Consider the following 24115-nt stretch of genomic DNA (forward strand, 5'->3'; position numbering starts at 1 on the left):
GAGTAATAATTTAACTTGAAATCCAGTTTGATCTTACCCTGTATTCAAAGGATTTGATGGGGTGGGGATGCAGCAGCAAAAACTAGGAACCAGAGAATCTGATGAAGGGAAGGAAGGGGAAGGCTTGGAAAGCTACTGGGAAGCAGGCAGTCCAAAATCTGCCTTAGGTTTGGGAAAGGGAATTGAGCAGGACACAGGCAAGAACAGGGCCTGCCATGATGAAATCCGGAACGAGCCGTCAGGTTGTCTCTTGACAGTTGGGAATAAAAAAACCCAAAATGCTCAGAGCTTCAAGCTGACAGCTTGGAGTAGTAAAGAGCAAGACCCCGGGGAGCATGTGGAGGCAGAAACAAATTCAAGTGCCAGCTGACCCACAGAATGCAGAGAAAGGTCAGGCGTCAGCTCTGACTCCTCAAGTACTGCCGGCCTCCACCCCCTAACGCAGTAACAGAGATGAGCCTCGGTCTGAACAACTAACTGCCTCGGCCAAACCTGAGACGGGCTTCTGGGATCCATCTGTCACCCACATGTTTGGGTTGAAGCTGCAAAAAAGGAAGTCATGATTGGTCTAACAGGGGAAGGGAACCAGGTAGTTCTGTAGATTGGACTAAGTGAAAATTAACATTAAAATCAGTTAAGCATCTAACTTTATGGAGAACATGGAAAAACTCTAAAAATGTAAAAGATCTAGCATCTGATACATTGGTGTATTCTGTGGGTAAGAACATGGGTTCCAGAAGACTGCCTTGACCACATATCGTGTGGCTGCCACTCCAGGATTTTGTCCTTGCCTGTAAAGTTTAAAGGCACACCTGTTCCCACCTCACCCGACTGTCCTGAGGTTTAGGTGAGACAATGCATGCAGAGTCGTCAACACCACACTTAAGTAGAACAAAGGCTGGAAAAACAGAACCTACCATCATAGGAGGACAATAACCACATGCCACTTCTTACAGGATAAGCAGAAAGGCCTTGGTTGAGGAGGGCAATGCAGTCGTTAAAAAACTACTACTGTAAGCTGGGAGGTCTGTAGGTGGGGACCCTGGTGTTCATTCACCAGAGGAAACCCAGGGCTGTGGAGAAACCTCTCTGAGCCTCCATCTCCTTTTCTGTACAGTAAGAACAAACACAGCACTTGTACCTTGGCATGAAAAAAACACAGGCAAAGCACAGGCTGTTTATTCAGTATGTAGTGGTCAAGGATTTGCTGTATGCCAGCCTCAGGGTGTGGGGATGCTGTGGTGAGTGACAGACCCTAGAGACTTAACCTCAGGCACAAGGAGGTCTCCAAAACTCATGGCGCAAGGTCCCTGTCCCCATGGAGCTTAAATTCTGGTGGGAGAGGCAAACAACTGAAATAAGCAGAACATTTCAGAGAGTGACCAAGTAAAGTAGGAGCAAAAGCCCTGGATGGAGCACTCATCATGTCTGCACATAAGCACACTATTCACGTGAATGAGTTTCCTTTCCAGAATGAACCAACGTTTGCCCTAGAAACTTGTGCACTCAGAGCAAGCAACAGCAGGGGGACAGGCAGAGGGCACCTACCTCATCCTTGGCCAAGGTTTTCAGATGCTCCAGGATCTGAGCCATCACCGTTTCACACAGCTTGTTGTTTTCAGCCAGAAATTTGGTGTCTCCCCCATAGAGGCTGTCGTTGGAGTCAACTGATGGAACAGACCAGAGCAGTGAGCAAAATGTGGTATGCCCATTCAAAGGAGTATCATTTAATCATAAAAAGGAATGAAATTCTGACACGTTAAAACATGGATGAATCCTAAAATCTTTGTAAGTGAAATGTGCCAGACACAAAAGGGCAAATACTGCATGATTCCTCTTTTATGAGCTACTAGAATAGGTAAATCCATAGAAGGAAGTAGAATGGAGGTCAGCACAGGCTGGGGAGACAGGGAGGGAACAGGAAGTCACTGTGTATTGGGTACAGAGTGCTGGGATGATGAAAAAATTCTGGAAATGGACGGTGGTAATGGCTTCACAACATTGAATATACTTGATAAAACTGAATTGTACACTTAATGATAGTTAAAATGGTAACCTTTATTACTATGTGTATTTTAACAATTTTTTTTAATGTAAAGTCTTAGTACAAAAAAGTCGAGATCTCTGATTACAGAGACCACTCCAAAGGATTTATTTATTTTAAGAAAATAATCAAGGGGTGCCTGGGTGGCTCAGTCAGTTAAGCATCCAACTTCGGCTCAGGTGATAATATCATAGTTCGTGAGTTCGAGCCCCACGTCGGGCTCTGTGCTGACAGCTCAGAGCCTGGAGCCTGCTTCGGATTCTGTGTCTCCCTCTCTTTCTGCCCGTCCCCTGCTCATGCTCATGCTCTGTCTCTCTCTCTCTCTCTCAAGAATAAATATTGAAAAAAAAAATTTTTTTTAAAGAAAATAATCCAGCAGGTGCCCAAAGATGCACATATGTGATGTTTGTTGTTTTTCTGTAAACAGCAGCATTCGTTATATGTTCATTGTACGTTCACTGTAAACTTGTTTAAAAAGGTGAAATGAGAAGTAATGTAAATGTCGATCAACAGAGTTTTAACTAAATGCTCTGTTACAATATTAAATACTAGGAGGATAATAAACAATGTGATCTATAGTTGCTAATTACCATATACTATGTTATACTATTAGTAACAGTTACAAGATACTATCAATTTTAATTTTTTTTTTTAAGTTTATTTATTTTGAAAAGAGAGTGCATGAGTGGAGGAGGGGCAGAGAGAGGGAGAGAGAGAATACCAAGGAAGCTCTGTACTGTCAGTGCAGAGCTGGACGTGGAGCTTGAACCTGTGAACCATGAGATCACAACCTAGCCGAAGCAAGAGCTGGACATTCAATGGAATGAGCCAATCAGATGCCCCAAGCTACTATTAATTTTTAAAAAGTGACAGAACAGTATCCATAGTAGAGCCTTTATATAAATATAGCACACAGATATACATATATCCATGTATATTTCCTAATTTATAGTTGCTTAAGAACCAATTTTTAATTATTTCCTTTCAATTTGTCTGAATCTTTTAGAGAATGGGACAGAGGCGCCTGGGTGGCTCAGTTGGTTGGGTGTCTGACTTCGGCTCAGGTCATGATCTCCAGGTCCATGGGTTCGAGCCCTGCATTGGGCTCTGTGCTGACAGCTCGGAGCCTGGAACCTGCATTGGATTCTGTGTCTCCCTTTCTCCCTGCCCCTCCTCTGCTCGTGCTCTATCTCTCTCTCTCTCAAAAATAAATAAAAAAAGAGAACGGGACAGATAATAAGCATGTAGTAATTAATTGATAAAATAATTTCAGACATGTCTTATGTACATTTCTAGTTGCTGTTTCAAAGCAGTACATTGAATACCTGCCTGTCTCCCCTCGAAACACCAGCTGACACCATTTTGCTCCTTGTGTGCAAGCTCTCTCACTTGCTCTCTCCACACACACACACACACACACACACACACACACACACACTCACACATAATGGGTTTTTCTAGCCAAACCATTTGTGAGCAGATTGCAGACCTGTTGTCTAAGAATAATGAACAACTGCTCCCCAGCAGTCTGCTTGTGCCCCGGCTTCTCTGTCCAAATGCAATCTCTCATCCAATTCTGCCTGTTTATGGGTCTATGTCTCAACTACTATCCACCATTCAGAGGATGACAGCTATTCTCTTAAAAGAATGTAACAGACTGTGATTCTTGTAAAAGAATTTGATTCAGCCAGTCACCACCACCTGATTTTGCAGGGCAGCAAAACTGCAGCTGGTGAAGGAATTTCTCACATCCACTGCTGAGGACCAGAATAGTTCTTGGCATAAATTCTCAGTCTTACTCCGGGTTGGAACCTACTCTTTCTGATTAGCTCAGCACTGGAAAAGAGAGAAGGTCTAAGACTGCCCATGGCCAACACTCCCCAGGCGGGCCAGGCATGCGTTCAGAGCAGGCTGCTCGCATGCACACACACACACTGCATCTCCTGGGTAAAGGTCTGCTCTGCACCAGATTCCACGCTAGGAGCTGGGGACCCAGTGGGGGCCAAGGCTGATTTGGTTCTTGCCTCAGAGAGCTCACAGACCATTAGCAGATGCAGACCAGCAAACTGAAAAGCCTGTACTGAATGTCAGAAGGGGGCAGTACAAGGGGTTATGGGATCCTGAAATCTAGGCTTGGGATGGAACTCTGGAATTAACAAGAACAGGCTAAGCTCCACAACTTGAATTCACTGGACAAATGGAAAAAGGGGCTAGGGGGCAGGATGAGTTTTCCATACTTGATAATGATGGAGGGAGCAAAGGGCCAAGTTGAGAATTAAAAGGAAGTTGGTCAGACAAGTGTGTATAGTGGCCCCCGAGAGTCCCCTGAGGGAGACATGATATCCCTGGCAGGTGGCCACTAAGAATAGCCCACAATCCCTGCATCTGTCTTGCCCTGCGATCACGACCCTGAACGCTTCAAGGGCCTGGCAGGTGACATGGAGGAGCAAAGGGGCTACACTGGCTTCACAGGGGCATCCTGGATTGTGGTCTTCCAACTAGCTGGATACACACTATCTGCATATTAAATAAACATGCAGGGGCACCTGGGTGGTTCAGCTGGTTGAGTGTCTGACTCTTGATTTCAGCTCAGGTCATGATTCCAGGGTCGTGGGATTGAGCCCCGTGTCAGGCACCGCGGTGAGCGTAGAGCCTGCTTGAGATTCTCCCTCTGTCCTTCTACCTGACTTGCATGCGCTCTCTCAAATAAAAGAATATAATAAAAAGTAAATAAAAAAGGAACACTCCATACACAGGAAACTTTCCCTCACACATCAAACACATCTACTCTCTCACATTTGTAGGAGAGCACTGGAGTTCTTGCTCCAGGAAATCTCAGAATGTCATCGGATTAATCTAGAAAGAAAGTAGCAAAGGAATTCTTTGTAAATGCAAAAAAATTTGACCATAGTTCTTGAGAAGTTCTAACCTGTTTCAACACTGTAAAAGGCTGCCTAGAGTAAGAAAGGGGTGGGGAAACGAAGCGCCTCCCTTGGCCCCCTGGGCCTCTCTCCTCCTAAGACAATTGTCAGGTCACAATTGCACATCCAGAGTAAACACAGCTGGGCCAAGAAAGAAGGAGAACAACCCACCCAGCCTTCCATTTTCTTCTCTAAAAGCCAGAAATCCAGACTCCTGTCTATTGCACATAGCCACACTCCCTTTGCTTGCACTCTGGCTCCCAGTCTGCCAGCTGTATAGTTTAGACAGAGGGTTAAACGAATCTGCTCAAATAGGAGGATGAGGAGAGGACAGGAGCCAGGAAAGGGCTTACCCCTCTAACGGCCCCAAAGTTTGCAGACCCAATTCCAGGTCAGTGCTTGGTCCTCAGAAGTGTCTCTACTGTTACACGTGCACTTGGCAAAAAAGGAAATAAAAATGCCAACCAATAGGAGAGCCGGAGTGGCTCAGTCAGTGAAGTGTCCGACTTCAGCTCAGGTCATGATCTTGCGGTTTGTGGGTTTGAGGCCTGCATCAGGCTCTGTGCTGACAGCTCAGAGCCTGGAGCCTGCTTTGGATTCTGTGTCTCCCTCTCTCTGCCCCTCCCCCACTCATTCTCTCTCTCTCTCTCTCTCTCTCTCTCTCAAAAATAAAAAAAGGCAACAAATATAGGAAAAGGTGCTCAATCTCATTGCTGAGAAATGCAAATTACATTCACTAAAACAGCCAAAATGAAAAAGACTGACCACACGGAGGGAACAAAGGGAACACTCATTCATGCCTAGTGGGAGTGTCAATTGGTACAACCATTTTGGAAAACTGTGAGACAGTATCTACCAAAGCCGAACATAAGCAAATCCAATGAGCCATCAATTCCACCCATAGACATATCGCCAGTGGAAATGTACACCAAGAGCACGTATAAATGTGTTCACAGCAGCACTACCCTCAACAGCCAGAACCAGGACCGTTGGAAACATGCAAATGTTCATCCCGGAGGGAATGAATAAATTCTGGTATGGTCACCGGGTGGAATACTACACGGCAATGCAAAAGGATGCACTCCAGCTATGCACGGCACAGGTGAATCTCACACACACAGAGTATCGAGTGGAAGAGGCCCGACACCAAAGAATGCTTGCTAAACGATTTCACTGACATCAAAAGTCGAAAACGTACAAACTAATCTGTGATGCTGGAAGCAGAGTGGTGTGCCCTGGAGAGGAAAGTGGGGGCATGATCTGGGTGGGGGTTACCTGGGTGTGTTCACTTTGTGATGATTCATTGAGCTTTCCAGCTGGCTGTATGTCTGACATATGTTATGATTTAATTAAAACACTGTTATTTTATAAAAGGAGGCAGCATGAGGCATGCTCCACGGTTCAGGGTGTGACTTGCACTTCCACCAATAACCAGCCACAGGCCGTGGAGTAAACCATGGCGTCTCTCGGAGTCTCCCCTTGCTCGCACATAAAATGGGGATGTAAATGCCTGTCTTACACGCTTCAGGGCCGTAAGGAGTACAGAAGAAAGATCCGTGGAGTCTGGGGTGGGCCTTGGCACGCAGTAGGAGCTCAAGTCTCAGGTGCTGTCATCATCCACATCAACCTGCCTCCCTAAGTTACATCTTAACTATTAGCCCCCAAATGCCAGCTAGAGGAAGCCTGAGAGTTGTAGTAGAAGGCCCTCCCTTAGCACTGCAAATGTGTTTCCAGAAATTTCCAAGTGGAGAGACCGTTGCTTAAACCCTAAAGTATGCAATTACTGGCCAACGCGCTTTTCACAACAATAGGGCCATCTTGGGAAAACCGATAATTAGAACGGAGGGTCTGACAAGCAGATGGGTGCTTGGGCTCAGTGGGCAGATGTCGGGAATTGGGACTGTCCTGTGTTACATCCAGGATGTGAGAAGTCTGCTTTCAAATTCCTGGCAGCAGATGCAGAATGGCTGGTAGCACGTGGGGGAGGCAAGGCCACCTCCTTCCTCCTGAGCATCTGAAATAGGGGGTCCCTGAGCCTCAGCATCACCTGAAGAACTAGGTAAAAACACCCAGGGTCCCACCTGAGTCTGTGGTTAGGGGCAGGCCTGGGAGAAGCTCATGCCTGTGGACATCAAACCACCTTTCTAGGTTATTCTGTAGCACACCAGAGAGAGCACGGAGTGAGTGACTGGAGTGCTCCCCTAAACTTGTCAGGTCGTCAAAATGATTTTGGATATTTGTTATAGACAAAATTCTCCGGCCTCTTCTTGGGGTTCCCAATTGAGAAGGGGCAGGATGGGGCTCAGGGATCTGCTCAGGTTCTTACTTGGGCACATGTAGTGAGACCCTGGACTAGAAGTTTCTGGTGTGTAAAACCCTAAGGGATTTAAAAACAAAAACATTTTACTGGACTTTCATGAAATTCCAGCTCGGTGTAGTCCAGTGGGAGGGGCCCCCGCTACCTTTGTCTATGTGGTAGAGATAGGTCTCCTGGCTCATGGCGGACAGGAGGTGCAGGACACAGGTGTAGATGCGGATTTTGTCGTCACTGTTGTCCTCCCAGGTGTAGTCCTGGATCACGTTGAGAAGCTCTCGGACAAGGAACAGGACCCCATGTTCTGGATGATCCTAGCGGAAAGCCAAAAAAGGATAAATAATGCTAGATAGGAAGCAGGAGGAGAAACCAAAAAACAAAAAATCCACCAGGACAGAAGCCCGGGTCCCTCCCTTTAGCAGCTCTCGGGGAATGGAAGTGCCAGCTACTTTGCAGGCGAGCCCACTCACAAGCCTGCTCAAACCCCACTGAGAAAACGGACAGGATAACGTTCACCCCGCCGACGAGCATGCCCCAGTCTGGGGAGATGAGCTTGGAGAGCCTCTCTGGGTCCAAGGAATGAGGGAGCTAAGTTACCTGTCAGCTTAATGGCCTGTTTCCAAAATTACACACTGGTCCTATGTGTAGAGCAGTAAAAAGTCCTGCTCCTCCGACTCCAAAAGCAAGATTGTGGGTGTTGTAGCAGATCCAACATCGGAAGCCACCTGCTTTGCGTAAGCCCCCAGTGATCACTGTCACCAGCAAGGGCACCAGCGTTAAATATAGCCTTGCTCTTCAGGGCGTTCAGTGACATTAACAGCTAAAGTGAGGACGCTCCCTTGGGAGAGGAAAAAACCCAAGAGGCAGAGCGCAGAATGGTGTTCCTCAGATGCTGAAATGAATCGGAAGAGAGTGCCGGATGCCACGAAGCCAGCAGCTTAGTTCACTTCCAACAAGCTGCCTGCATTTCTGTGGCTCCCCTTCTGAACATGCTCCATGGAGGCCTACCGCCAAGAGTCAGTGCCCAGCTCTGCCGCCATCGTCTTGCTCACCCAGTGGCCACACCTTGCCCCTCATTCACTCCAGCCAGCACCTTTATGTCTCCTGGGCCCAGCTGGACCACTCAGAATCCTGCCAGGACACAGTGGGCATGCTCAAAATGGTTCCGTGAGGACGAGTTCAAGAAGGATTATTTATCGAGACAGGGGCAGCGTGAAGGGAGCTGGAGAGGAAGGACAGGCGAGGCACCCGGGGCCTCACGACAGCAGGAAGCCCTTACCGACCCTGGACTGAAAGCACAAGGGGGGGGAGGGGCGTGACCGGAAGTGCAAATCCGCAGCTGGAGACAGCACCTAGCAGGAGCCGCAGCCTCGGGTAGAAGAACAAGGCCGCTGCCAACCCACGGCCGCATCAGGGGACGGATGCCCCAAACTCGCTCTCCTCTCGGCTTCCAGTCTGCTGTTGGTCCTGCCGCTGGCTGAGCGACTCGGAGACCAGAAGGGAGCCCAGGTGAGGCGGTCCCCAGGGGCCGGTCTCCCACACACATCTCCACGGAAGCGCAGAGGATGCTGCGGCCGGCAGCTCGCGTGACAAGGATGCCTGGCTTCCCGGCCCTACCGCACCCCCCGACTGGAATCTTCATCTGCAAGACTTGGCCACACTGGCTCCTCGACAGCCTCCAGATCCCATCGTATACACCAGCTCCTCAGTGAGGCCTTCTCCGATCAGCCAGCCAGAGCCTTGCTCACCGCCGGCCCCCAGTCTCCATCACAGACCATCCTTTCTGTAATTCTGCAGTGCAGTTCTCAAGTGACTTCCTCACTCCCGCAGTGAACTGCCCCACAATATCTCTTGTTTACGCTTATCTTTCATCGTCGTCTGTAACCCAGCACAACAGACACTTCATCTGCCGTATTTGCCGATACACAGCCAGGACTGCTCTGGGAACACAGTGTGAACGGTGTCCCGCCCTGTCCCTGGTTCTAGGACAGTGCTGGGCACAGGCAAGCACCCAGTAAGTCATGGTGGTTGGATTACAGTTTGAGCACCTTCTGTGTGCCAGGCGCTGAGGTGGCTACAAAGACGAATAACAGTAGCTAAGTTTTATGGTGGCTATCGTAGCTTTTCTGTGTTCCAGTTAGATATGATCATGACCACCCCCCCCCACCCCCAATTTCACAGATGGCAGATGAGCCACAGAATGGTTAAGTGGCACTGCTGGTAGGTGGAGGAACCAGGGCTTGAGCTCTGACAGTCTGGCTCCAGAGCAGAGATTCCTAACTGTTAATACTGTATTTTTCTTGCCCCTCTCTGACTTTATGGAGCTGGCTAACTAGGGGAAGCCTTACATGTAAGCCAGCTATTTTGTGACTATTGTTTTTTTAACCTTTGCTTTTTTTGAGCAAGAAAGAGCATGAGCAGGGGAGGGGCACAGAGAGAGGGAGACACAGAATCCAAAGCAGGCTCCAGGCCCTGAGCTGTCAGCACAGAGCCTGAAGGGGGCTCCAACTCAAAAACCACGAGATCATGACCTGAGCTGAAGTCGGGTACTTAACTGACTGAGCCACCCAGGAGCTCCTCCATTGCCTACAATTTTTAACTGAATCAAAATTAGGCCTCTGAAGTGGTAACACTGAACCTGTTCAATCAAGTCTGTATGTCCTACCAAATGTTATAGAGAAGTCTGTCCTCCAAGAGGCTGACCGCTGCTAACACCATAGCAGATTACTTCAAAATGCTCCGAAAGTGACACCGTTTGCCGAAGAGAGGCTGGCCTGGGGAAATGTTTATTTCTGCATTTAAAATGACTTTAAATTTTTTTTCTAAACAAATAAAATGAAGTCTTTTAAAAGCCTTGTACACGTTTGGTAGGAACGCAAAATGGTACAGCCACTATGGAAAACAGCATGGAGGTTCCTTGAAAAATTAAGAGGAGGACTACCAGGGGTGCCAGGATGGCTCAGTCAATTAAGCGTCTGACTCTTGATTTTGGCTCAAGTCATGATCTCACAATTGGGAGATCAAGCCCTACAGTGGGCTCCAGGCTGGATGTGAAGCCTGTTTTAAGATTCTTTCTCTCATGGGGCACCTGGGTGGCGCAGTCGGTTAAGCATCTGACTTCAGCCAGGTCACGATCTCGCGGTCCGTGAGTTTGAGCCCCGCGTCGGGCTCTGGGCTGATGGCTCAGAGCCTGGAGCCTGTTTCCGATTCTGTGTCTCCCTCTCTCTGCCCCTCCCCCGTTCATGCTCTGTCTCTCTCTGTCCCAAAAATAAATAAACGTTGGAAAAAAAAAATTTTTAAGATTCTTTCTCTCCCTCTCACTCTGCCCCTCTTTCCTACTCACGCCGTCTCTCTCAAAAGAAAAAAAAAAAGAACAGAACTATCATATGATTTAGCAGTCCAGCAATCCCACCTCCGGGTATTTGTCCAAAGAGTTGAAATCAGGATCTGAAAGAGGTATCAGTATTCTCATGTTCGCTGTGGCACTATTCACAGTAGCCAAGATGTGGAAACAACCTAAACACCCACTAGTGGATGCATGGATAATGAAAATGTGATATACATACACAATGGATTAATATTCAGCCTTAAAAAAAACGGAAATTCTGTCAAATATGACAAGCATGGATGAACCCTGGAAGCCAATAAGTGAAGGAAGCCAATCACAGAGAAATACTCATGATTCCACTTACATAAGGCATCTAAAACAGTTATGTTCACAGAATTAAGAATAGATGGTGGCTGCCAGGGGCTAGGAGGAGGAGGAAATGGAGAGTTACTCATCGATGGGCTTATGAGGCACCTGGGTGGCTCAGTCGGTTAAGTGTCCAACTCTTGATTTTGACTCGGGTCATGATCTTACGGTTCATGGGATCGAGCCCTGCATCAGGCTCTGTGCTGAGAGCAAAGAGCCTGCTTGGGATTCTGTCTCTGCACGCTCTGTCTCTGTCTCTGCATGCTCTCGCTCTCTCTCTCTCTCTCTCAAAATAAACAGTTTTTAAAAATGGGCTTAGAGTTTCAATTAAGCAAGACGAAGACACTCTAGAGAGCTGCTGTACAACACGGTGCCTGTAGTTAACAATACCGTATCACACACTTAAAAATGTGTTAAGATGGTAGATCTCTTGTTAAATGCTCTTACAATAATAAAATTAAATTTAAAAAATTAAATAAAAGCTGTGACATGAAAGGATATGATCTGAACCAGGTAAAAGTGGGATGCGGGAGTTGCCTTCATACTAAACCTACTCACAAGAGACGTGCCTCACGTGAGGCCCATCCTGGGGCCCCGGAGCCCCCAGCCTCGGCTATTCAGGCTGAACATCTTCCATATTTATTACTAATGCTGTATCCCACAGGACGGATGGAGGGTTGCTAAGGCTCAGCCTTGAGCTGATAAAGTGCCCTGTCAACGTTTCAGGCTCAGATGGTGCTGAACAGACCCTGGAGCAGCACAGACCTGCTGCTCTGCTGCTCACTAGCTGTGCAACCTCAAGCTGCACGGGCTCCCCAGCATGGGCGCCTCACGTGGAAAAGGCACAGTGATTCCTACTTTGCAGGGCTTGGAGGAGGAGTCCCAGAGACTGAAGGCTGCTGAAGGTCTGCAGTACAGCACAGGACATGGGGCAGGCAGTCACACAGGCTACTCATCTCCTGATCTTTACTAAACCCCCACAGCAGCGTGTACACTGATACCAGGAACGAGACAATCCGCTGAGGCCAGGGGGACGTTCTGGTGAATGCCAATGGACCAGGCAGGTGACAGAAATGGGTCCAGAGGCACCCATGGGAGTTGGAGAGAGTGCACATGCCTCTTCCTCCCTCCACAGCATGGGCCAGCTGCCGCGGGTAGGAGAATGTGGGCCCCACATGGCAGGATCTGATTCCTCAAGAGGAACTAAAAAGCTGGGTTTTTCTGTGATCTACCAATTTTCAAACGTGGGTAATTCATACCAAATGTTTTCCATCATTGTGTGGCCAAAAACTGTGTCTCTGGGCTGGATGCCACCCACTGGTCATCAGCATGCAACCCCAGGGACAGAGCTTCTGGGTCAAAAGTACTTTCAGATCAACTGTTTCATTCAACCTCATAGCAGCCCCGCCAGGCAGGCATTTGGGTGACATTTTAGAAAGGTGACAATTATCTGAGGCTCTGAAGAGTTACAAAACGTTCCCAATGCCATAAGGCTGCTGAGTCACTGGATCAGACGGCACTCAAGTTTCTGACTCCAAGCACAAGGCTTTCGTCCAGTCTCTGATTTTTAACATGAAGAAAATCTCATGTCTAGAAGGAAAATGCATCCCAATTAACCAACAAACAATGACACTGATCAGCTTAGATTACTCCTTAGAAATGCTGCGGGTTTTTTCTTCTTTTTTTTTTTTGGTCCCCTCACTTGACAACTAGACTCTCCAAAATACAGAGAAACTGTTTATACAAAGGACTAAGAAGGAGATTTGAAAACACTGAGGTCAGGCGTTGAGCACTGCCTCCTGACCAAGCCATCTTGTCTCCCCAGAACCTGGGATTTCAACCTGGACACTTGGAAGCTAAGTCACTCTTTGTCTCCTCGGCTCCACTGAGAATTCACACGCCATTCCAAATGCACACTTCAGTGGTTAGGATGCTCCCAGAGCTGTGCAACTGTCACCACAATCAATTTGAGAACATTTCTGTCCCCCAAAAAGGAACTGTGTACTCATGAGAGAGAGTTGCTTCCTGGCCTGAGTGCAGAGGGATGTTTTTTCAAGTGCGGTGCTGGACCATCCACACCTGAACTACTCAGGAGGCTTTCAAAAGTGCCGATTCAGGGCCCCATCCTAACCTACTGAGTCAACCTCTCTGGGAGGGGGCCCCAAGAATCTGTATTTTAGCACGGATCCCGGATTCCTGTACACATTTGGCTCAACCATGTTTTGTGCCTGGACCCTGTCACAGCCCGGTGAAGGCTATGGGCTCCTCAGGATATGACTTGTAATACAGAAAATACAATAAATAAAAACAAAAAAATAAAATAAATGCAGAAAATAAAATATGCAAGACCACAAAAGAAATATAAAACATACTCATCAAAATATTTTTTTCAATATATTTGTTATATAATGTATTCTATTAGTTCTTGATGAGTATGTTTGATTAGCAATTATGCTAAAATATACTTGTCAAAATATTTTTTCAATGTATTTGTTATACCGTATTCTATTACTTCTTGGTGAGTATGTTTAATTAAGTTTTCTGAAGTATCTGTCACCTTAAATGTGATATGAACAAACGGTTGATTTGTTTGGTGACAAATTCCTAGCCCTGTGACTACCTGCTACTGTGGCTCGTTGCCTATATAACTCACGATGGAAAAAAACCAAAAAACTCACAAGGGAGCAAAGGGCCAATTTCAGTTTCACAGAGATTTGTAAAAATTGAGATTTTTTTTTCTCACCTAAATTCATGGTTGCCCTGCCAGACTCTCAGGAAGCAAGCAGGGAGACCGTGGGTTAAGAACCTCTGCTAGGGTGAGGGTCCTGGTGCTGGGTCTGGAGAGACAGAAGCCTGATTCCTGCCAGCCCAAGCCTGACTGCACATCAGAATGTTCCAGAAAAAACCCAGCATCCTTCCAACAATGTCTTCTTTGATCTCCACTATCTCATTTTGGTTTCTAGTACTTGCCATCAAAAGAACATCACCATCACCTTTTACAGGGTTGGACTATTCTAACCACATGTGTATACTCACTCACTTAATCCTCACAATGACCTGGAGATGAAGACACTATTATTACTCCCATTTTATAGATTAGGAAACTGCAGCCCAGACATGTTATATAATTGCCTGAGCCTACAGGGCTAGGAAGAGGGGGAGGGGAGATTCCACCCTAAGCATCTTGGTCTGAGGCCTCAGTCCTTAACCCCTAAGTGGCACCCACTTGACTATGTACAGAACCACAACTAATACACCCAGGATACAAAATGAATGGAAAAGACATTGAGTAACTTAGGGATGCCTGGCTGGCTCAGTTGGTAGAGCATGTGACTCTCGATCTCAGGGTCTTAAGATTGAGCCCCGTGTTGAGGGAGGAGATTATTTACTAAATAAAAGTAAACAAAACACTGAGCAATGTAAACCTCTGACTAGAAAAGCAGCACATAGACACAGATAGAATGTCCCTGCACTTTTAGGGCTAAAGATGTACATGAGGCAGATCAAAGAAGGACATCACCTATGGCTCTTCTGGCGAAACGTACCGGAACTATTAATAAAGTAGAAAAGAAATTGCAGAGGAATTCCAGAAGGAATGATTCTGACGGCCGCATCTTTCCATCGATATTAATCGTCTTTGGAACTTCCGGAATGAGGCTTATAGCGGCTTTGAAGAAGGCATCGGCTGCAAGACAGAAGAAAAGTCTGTGTATGAGAACTCTGAAAAATTCAGGGTCTGCTTTCTTCTTCACCTGGCTGCCAGGCCTGTCCTGCGAGTTACATGGAAGGCAGGCCATGCTGAGGGCCAGATACAGTGGGCAGGTCCGACTGGAGGGCTTCTGCAATCTTAACCGACTGGTAGAACATTCCGTGGAGAGGGTACTGCTGTTGCCTCACATCTCCACCTCTCTCCCTCCTTCCTTCACTGAGCAATTCAGCTCAAAGAACCTCCATCAGGGTGGCTTTGATAATTAAGTGAAATAAACAAGTGGCCAATTTTTACAGAAAGCCAAGAAATTGTAGCTGCCGGGGCAGACAGCTCAACCCAGACTGGTTCACCAAACCCTCCCGTTCACCTTGGGAGGACGGCCACATGCCTGCTCCTTCAGCAGTGTCCTGGGTATGCTCGAGGTGCCAGCACGGGACGTGGAGTGGGGTGCAAACTCTGGTCTGCCTGGGTCTTCTCCAGCACCATATTTGTTACACCATATTTGTTATAGTAACTGAACCCTCTGAAGGAATCCACACATGCACGCTCATGCACATGCACACACAAGCTTCTAAGGCTTCTGACTAGGTAAATAGTTCTGAGAATCACTTGGGAGATAAAGATATATATATATATATTTTAAGTTTATTTATTTACTTTGAGAGCCAGAGTGCGCAGGGGAAGGGCAGAAAAGAGAGCAAATCCCAGTCAGCACCGAGCACAACTCAGGGCTTGAAATCACGACCTGAGCCTAAACCAAGAATCCGGCACTTGACCGACTGAGCCACCCTGGAGCCCCAAATATTTTTTAAATCACAAAATTGTCTATAAAACAAGAAGACCTCAAAGGGTGAGAGAAAGCAAGGGAAGGGGCGAGCAGAGGAAGAGAGGGATGGAAGAGGAGACGGGAGGGAGGCAGCAATAGGAGGACAGAGACAGGGAGGAACGGACGGGGAGACAAGCAAGGACTGGAGGTGGGGGTGGAGAGGGAGAGAGTTCTTAAGAGAACTGCCAAAGTATTCCACATGAGAAAAAGCCTCAAGGTCGAAACAGACAAAACACTGACCTGACAAGTGAAATTTTAAACTACCCAACAAGATCAAACGTTTACATGGTCCACATAAATATACTTCCACTCCGAAACGACTTCCAGCGATGCGGAGAGAACAGTGCGCTGGCACACAGCATCCTGAACCCAAGCGGGAGCCCCACCCAGCAGCCCAGAGGGGCAAACCCAACAACAAACGCCTGCCCTCTGGGAACAAAGCCCTGCACTTAATGAGAAGAGTATGTGTCTGCAGCTCGATGTGGGCTTTTTTTTTTTTTTTTTTTTGGGTCTTCCCTCCCTTCCTTCTTCAAAGAAAAAAAAACAAAAAAACAAAAAACAAACATGTTAAGGAAAGACCATTCTCTCAGAGTTTTCTCTATAAAGTTACCTCTGGTCCTGAATACTCCCTTCCCAGGCTCTCTCCCACACTGAACTCACACCCTTACGTTCACCTCAGCAAATTTATTAAGCACCAACGGTGACCGGGCACTGTGGACACACAAGGAGAAAAGGGGGTGAAAGCTGACAACATCAGTAGGGTGATGAGACTGACCTGATCACACTATTTCACACCTACCTATGGGGAACCTGTTGTGTCCTTTGGTCTGGGGGTGGAGGGGCGACGGGGAGGACACAAAGCAGCTGATGTCGATCTTGTTATATAGAAAGAGATTAAATACAGGGGCGCTGGGAAAAGACACTTGATATCTCCGCCTACAGATAGTAGTAAATGACACTACTAAAGGGACCACAGACACTCCTAAGCCCTGTTTTAGGTAGTTTGTATTCTTAGTCCCCAGCAGTCTTATGGGAAAGGCACAATGATTTCAATGCCCACATGAGGAAATAAGCTCAAAAAGGGGGTGGCCAAATCAGAGTAGCCCAGGGATGGTCAAAGACTGAGCTGAGCAGAGTTTAAAGGCCATTACCCGCACTGAGCAATACAATAAAATTTGCATTTTTAAAAAAAAAATGTTTTATTTATGGGGCGCCTGGGTGGCTCAGTCGGTTAAGCGTCCGACTTCAGCTCAGGTCACGATCTCGCGGTCCGTGAGTTCGAGCCCCGCGTCGGGCTCTGGGCTGATGGCTCAGAGCCTGGAGCCTGCTTCCGATTCTGTGTCTCCCTCTCTCTCTGCCCCTCCCCCATTCATGCTCTGTCTCTCTCTGTCTCAAAAATAAACATTAAAAATGTTTTATTTATTTTGAGTGAGATAGAGAGCACACATGCGCGTGTGTAAGTGGAAGAGGTGCAGAGAGAGCGGAGAGAGAATCCCCAGCAGGTTCTGTACTGTCAGCCTGGAGCCCGATTCAGGGGCTCGATCTCAAGATTTGTGAGATCATGACCTGAGCCAAAATCAAGAGTGGGATGCTTAACTGACCAAAACATCCAGGTGCCCCAAATTCATGTTTTTTAAAAAACACAAGCCTATGAATCATAGATCTGATAAGGAGTTTATAGAATATATAAAGAAATTCTCCAATAACACCAAAACAAGTAACCTGATTAACAATGGGCAAAGGACCTGAACAGTTTTCCAAATACACAAATGGTCAACAAGCACATGAAAAGATGCTCAACATCAATAACCATTGAGAAAATGCAAATCAGTGCAATCCCCCAGAGATCTCATCACTGGGAGAAAACTTCAGGATGGGCACCATAAAAAAACAAAGAACAAAAACAAAAACCAGTAAGTAACAAGTGCTGGCAAAGATGTAGAGAAGCTGCTGGTGGGAAAGTAGAACAGTGCAGCTGCCGTGGGAAACTCTTTGGTGGTCCCTCAAAAAGTGAAACATAGAATTATGCTCTCAGCCTGCAATCCTACTTCTAGGTTCACATTCAAAAGAAATGAAAGCAGGGACTCAAACAGATACTTGTACATGAATGTTCACGGCAGCATTATTCACATTAGCCAAAAGGTGGAAACAACCCTAGCGTCCATCAACAGGTGAACGGATAGGAAAACGTAGAACATATATACAACAGGATTATTATGCAGCCTTAAAGAGGAAGCAGATTCTGATACATGCTACAACATGGATGCACCCTGAAAACATTACCCCAAGTGAAACAGGTCCGACACAAGGACATATGCTGTAGGATTTCGCTTTTATGAGGCAGAGGTATTGACTGCATGGAGACAGAAAGTAGAATATTCCCCTCTCCCCAGTTACTGTGTAAAGGGTACAGGTTGCATTGGGTTTGGAGGGATGAAAAGGTCTGGAAATGGATGGTGGTGAGGGTCGCATGACATTGTGAATGTACCTAAAACCAATGAATTGTACGCTGAAAAATGCTTACAATGATACATTTTATGTTCCTCATTCGTAACCACACCACACAAGAAACAGAGCTGAATCGAGCGCTGAGGTTCAGCTCTCTGGGAACAGGCAGGCCTGGACGCCGGCTCTGGCTGTCTTCCTTCTGCGGGAAAAGCTCTCTGTCCCCATGGCTCTACAGGAACTGCTTTCTGGTGAAAACATTAAGTCCGTAATGAACAAGGTGAAGAGCTTCTCTCAGCGGAAATGAAAATTCTGCTCAGAACAACGCCAAAGACCATTTATTTATTCTATTTATGTGCTTGTTACCAAGTGGCCACGAGAAAAGTGCCCATTATTATGCCTCATTAAAGAGGGCGCAGCTTTGTGCAGGGCACCCTGTTCCTCACAAACGCCCCCCACTCAGTTCCCATTCCAAAGGAGAGGGCTAAAATAAACAGTTATTTAGGGGTTGGGGCAATGTTCCAGAGTGTTCCAAAGCAGATTTTTATTTCTATCCTTAGAAGACTTACTCCATATATAAAATCTTATCTAGGAGACTTCTCAATTTTGATCTCATAATTAGAGCTCAAATCCTATTTTATATGAAAAGTTTTTCCTCCTAGAGTTCAGAATAATGACGTCAATACCATAGAACACTTTTGTGGCTATTAAAAGCCCTGGAAGACAATCCAAGATAAAATGGGCTACATGTGTTTTGTTTTGTTTTGTAAAAGACCTACAGAGAAAGGAGAAATCCGATTCCAATCCATAAACACTATTATTCCTGTTTCACCGGTGGGGGGGGGGGGGCGGGTGCGGAGTAAGGGGCGGTGGGGAGGGAAAAGCAAGCATATGTACCAGCCTCCCTATGCTTTATCTTTTTCCACTGGATCTTCTGAGGTTTCACTGGACAACCGGGCTTCTTTTCCACATCTTACTTTAAAAAAGGAATTAAAAATGAAAACCAAAACTACCACTCAGGGTTGCCTGGCCGGACCCACATCCATTCTGTTGCGAGATCCTTCTTCGTGGGGTGTCCACTCCTCTGCAGAGCAGCATTCTGTTGTTTTCAGTGCCAGAGCCAACATGTCCCTCAGCACTGCCGGGTTCTGGGTGAAGGACAAGCAGAGCCACCGTCCTTGCTCTCAATACGAGGGGCTGAGCTGCTCGTGAAGCCAGTTTTCCAAAATTGCTTTAGCAGAAGCATCAGAAGCTTTGCTAAAAATACAGGTTCCCAGGCCTAATATGGCCGATGGGAACGTACTCTGCAGGACCCGGCAGTTCCTCCAACTTTAAGTGTACATGGATGCTGTGTACACATGTTACATACAGGCTACAATGCAGCCGAACCTTAAAATCATATCCTAAATGAAAGGAATCAATCTTAAGAGACCTGTATTGTAAGCCTGCACTTATATAAAGTAATAAGAACAGGCAAATCCATAGAAACAAAAAGTAGACAGGCAGCTGCCTGGAGCTTGAAGGAGGAGCAAAAAGGAATGACTACTCAGTGGGTCCAGGGTTCCTTTTGGGGTGATAAAAATGTGCTGGAATTAGTGATGATAGTTGCACAACTCTGTGAGTGTCCTAAAAACCAGTGAATTGTACACTTAGTAGAAGGATGGATTTTATGATACATGAACCTATCAGGTCTCACTCAGCTGTTACTTAAAAAATATATACGAATTCCAAGGTCCTGCCTTAAATGTACTGAACCACATTACCCAAGATGAAGAATGGGGTCAGGGGAGGCACCTGGGTGGCTCAGTCAGTTAAGCATCTGACTTCAGCTCAGATCATGATCTTGTGGTTCACGAGCTCGAGCCCCGTGTCAGACTCTGTGCTGGCAGCTCAGAGCCTGAAGCCTGCTTCAGATTCTTTGTCTCCCTCTCTCTGTGTCCCTCCCCTACTCATGCTGTCTCTCTCAAAAATAAAAATAAAATGTTAAAAAAATAAAAAACAAACTGTTGCATTTTCATATCCTGGAAATGATGTGGCTAACAGAACATGGTACATCTATGTAAAGATGCCTATGATATATTAAGCACAAACCGTTATATACCTGTGTACAGCAGGATCCTATCTTTGTAAGAAAAACGGGTATATCCTTATGTAGATGCATAAAAATAAGTGAGGCACTAGATGCCAAAGTATTAACTGTGATATAGGAATTGTGGCTGAGGGTGAAAGAAACCGGGATCTTTCACTCACCGCTAAGTTACTGCTTGGAATTTTAATTTACATTTCTAAAAATAATTTTTCTTTAGCATACATACAAAGGCAATGTAATGTTTTAAACTTTTCAATCACAGAAATGTGCAAAAGAACAAGTGAGGCTGTAAGGTAGACAAGGCAGATGATCAAAGGGGGTATCTGAATAGTAACCACTTCCTTCTCAACCAGGGGTGGGCGCCCACCCACAGCCCAGGGACTCCAGACTCCTGCTGCTCCAAGGGACATCCACCCTCCTCGTGTGCATCAAGCAAGGCACTAAGGGTGGCACACACCTTCCAGAGGCCCAGGTACTGGCCTGCTCCCCACAGCCAATGCGCCAGGAAGATTCCTCTCTGATTAGTTGCTTGATGAAGTGAGGCATAATTCAGGGTTCAAGCTCTCTAGACAGCTCCACTTGAATGGATTCTTCTGGAGGCTTTAGAAGGTCTCAGCCTGTGCTCTGAAGCCTTTGCCAGATCCCTGAAGGCAACTCAAGAGCTAGTGGCCTCCCACAGGCATACTCGCCTGAATAGACCATTCCTATCTGTTTTGTGCACCAAGGCTCTACATAGGACTCTATCTGAACGACAGATAGGGTTCCACATTCTCAGAGACTAAAATATCCACCAATTCGACAACTACTGAAAACCTTCAAATGTTCAAAATTAAGACGCCAGTTGCTCATTGTTGGCAAGAGCAAAAAAACTGGAAAGGGTCCAAATATTTTTCAATAGGAGTTTAGGAGAAAAATGGAGGGGGGCTGGGGAAATAATTTATAGCACTTCCAAAAAGAAAAGGAAATGACATAGAACACTGGACAGCCATTATAAAGAATGGGGTGGATCTTTATGTACTGACATGGGTTAAGTGGGAAGGGGCAGGGGGAGAAAAGACCAATATTTACTGCTAAGTGAAAAAAGCAAATTGAAGGGGCACCTGGGTGGCTCAGTCGGTTAAGCGGCCGACTTCGGCTCAGGTCATGATCTCACAGTCCGTGAGTTCGAGCCCCATGTCGGGCTCTGTGCTGACAGCTCAAAGCCTGGAGCAGGCTTTGGATTCTGTGTCTCCCTCTCTCTCTGCCCCTGCCCCTGCCCCGCTCTCTACCCATCCCCCTCTCAAAAATAACATTAAAAATTTTTTAATTTTTTTTTTCAACGTTTATTTATTTTTGGGACAGAGAGAGACAGAGCATGAACGGGGGAGGGGCAGAGAGAGAGGGAGACACAGAATCGGAAACAGGCTCCAGGCTCTGAGCCATCAGCCCAGAGCCCGACGCGGGGCTCGAACTCACGGACCGCGAGATCGTGACCTGGCTGAAGTCGGACGCTTAACCGACTGCGCCACCCAGGCGCCCCTAAAAATTTTTTAAAGAAAAAATAAAAACATTGCAGAAGACACAATCCCATTCCTAAGGGTGGTGGGGACTGCATGTATATATAAGAATATAGATAGAAGTGGAGGGAAGGAGAGCAGAAAAGAGGTAAAGCATGAGAATGAAGGAGTATTTCTTTTTTTTTAATTTTTTTTTTTCAACGTTTTTTTATTTATTTTTGGGACAGAGAGAGACAGAGCATGAACGGGGGAGGGGCAGAGAGAGAGGGAGACACAGAATCGGAAACAGGCTCCAGGCTCTGAGCCATCAGCCCAGAGCCCGATGCGGGGCTCGAACTCACAGACCGCGAGATCGTGACCTGGCTGAAGTCGGACGCTTAACCGACTGCGCCACCCAGGCGCCCCTGAAGGAGTATTTCTAAATGAACCTATAGAAAAAAAAAAATTAAGAAAACTATCCCAGATGTTAACAATGGCTGTTTTTTCGAAGGGAGGAAACAGAGCAGATTACTGATGACTTTTATTTTGAGGCCTTTTATGTTTGTTAAGTTCTACACTTCTTTATTTGTGGGAATTTTTTCAAATAGCGTGAAATAAATTTTTTTAGTAAAAATCATTAAGATTTAAAGTAACGTACAAGCTGTCTATTATTCAGTGGGAAACAAGTCGGTACCCCCAAACACCCTCCATACATGGTAACATAAACTCAAGACTTGTGACCTCTGAGAGTCAGGTGATCCTTTTGTGTCCCCAGCATTGTCAACACAGACTAGGATTCAGCACATGAATCTAAATACACAGTCAAGAAGCCATGACCCACCTTCAGAGGTGGCGTTTGGTTTTTTAAATAACAGATTAGGTCACTGCTAATGGAAGTCTATACTACTTGTCAGAGCCCTAATATCCCAGGGCTAAACAAGAGCTCAGAAGCCACTCCACTCCCAAACACACCTTCAAAATCACATGCCCTCCTGGACACGTGAAACAGACAGCCTTGGGTCCAGCTCTCTAAGAAAGGGGGCATCGTGATTTCTTGGGACAAAACATCACAAGAAGGTGAAAGACTCCTTCCTGTCCCTTGAATATACTTGATCAAAGCGGGATTCTGGCTACACTCCACACGTTCTAACAACCCTGTTGCTAAACATCTTTACCAGTCTTCAACATTTTCCGTCTCTTGATGAGTGTAGGTTTGGAAAGACAACATCAATATAATGGAAACTACTGTACAGATGTAATGTCAGGACGCAGCTTACCGCCTCAAACTTTATATTTTGGACTGTTAATGTCCTTCCACCCTACCCCCAAATCCGTATGCTGGAATCCTACCCCCAAAGATGGTACTGGTGGGAACACTGAGGTGTGAAATCATGAGGTGGAGCCCTCACAAATGGGATCAGTGCCCTTATACGAGAGGCCCCAGAGAAAACTCTCACTCTTTCCACATGTGAGCACACAGTGAGAAGATGGCGGTCTATGAGCCACGAAGTCTTCGCCAGACACTGATCTGCTGGTAGCTTGGTCTTGGGCTTCCCTGAGCGACAAATGTTTGTTACTGAAGTCACTCAGTCCATGGGATTTTTGTTTCAGCAGGCTGAACTTTGGTCTGCACTGAAGATGCACTGTCACCAAGTGACAGGGCTGCCTTTGGGTAAAGCCTCAGAGTCCAAATGGCCAACTGATCGTCCACAGGTGAGTTATCCATAGAGATTTAACACTATTTATGACTACACTGTGTTTTTGTAATAGAATTTGTTATTACAGCAGTTAAGTTTGAGGACTGAAGGAGCCACTAATTTGATAATATGTAATGTATACAGAGTAAGATTTAAAGAAATATGAATGCCCAGAAACAATTAAATACTTTATTCATTAATGCTTAATTGTTATCAATAACAGCTTAATCTAACCTTGATTTTGCCATGTGGTTTATGCAGAATGCCTTTTCAATTCACCGATTATCAACACACTGTGAAAGTCCACTGGGGTCATAGAAATGACTTCTCAGTCCAATGTGCTACCCATGTCACCGGACTCCTGTCTTTGGGGCTAATGCACAATCAACACACCTTCCTACCATCTCTGCAATGGCTCACAGGAGGCTGTGAAGATGTCTCTGCGGATATTAGGTTTGGATTTCCCGAAGCAGAAAAGATTAACTCTCATCTTAATTCTGGTTGTTTTCTACATAAACTTATCTAATGTTCAATCTGTAACAACTGGTCTCCAGCAACCACATACACCTAGGGTTAGAAATAATATTTTGTATTAGGGTTTAGAGGAACTAACCCACTTCAGGGAAGCTCAGGGGTGGAAAGAGCACTTGAAGTCAGATCAGGCCACTTATTAGCTGGACGGTCCTGGGCAAGTCATGTCACACTTCTGAGCCACAGTATCCTCATCTGTAAAATGAACATAAACCACCGAGCAAATACTACATACTGAATACGACTAGATTGCTTTGCAGGAATTTTCAGTTCTCATCAGGCCCCAAACTATCTTCCTAACTTGATCTCTTACCCATTCCTTCCAGATGCATTGTTTCCAGCCTGTAGGCCTTTGTACCTGGCTGCTGTC

At 46.2% G+C, this 24115-nt stretch overlaps 1 protein-coding gene across 3 annotated transcripts in view; it reads right to left on the reverse strand.

Annotated features, from left to right (window-relative positions):
- The window catches only part of VPS35L (VPS35 endosomal protein sorting factor like), a 117873-nt gene that overhangs the window by 5539 nt on the left and 88219 nt on the right, over positions 1–24115 (reverse strand). For all 3 annotated transcript variants that reach the window (XM_047838329.1, XM_047838328.1, XM_047838327.1), the window contains 3 exons: positions 14519–14658; positions 7428–7593; positions 1549–1667 (listed from right to left, as the gene is read on the reverse strand). In XM_047838329.1, the coding sequence (XP_047694285.1) occupies positions 1549–1667; positions 7428–7593; positions 14519–14658 (425 nt within the window). The remainder of the gene's footprint in view (positions 1–1548; positions 1668–7427; positions 7594–14518; positions 14659–24115) is intronic.

The sequence above is a fragment of the Prionailurus viverrinus genome, chromosome E3 (assembly GCF_022837055.1).
Source record: "Prionailurus viverrinus isolate Anna chromosome E3, UM_Priviv_1.0, whole genome shotgun sequence".
Classification (NCBI taxonomy): Eukaryota; Metazoa; Chordata; class Mammalia; order Carnivora; family Felidae; genus Prionailurus; species Prionailurus viverrinus.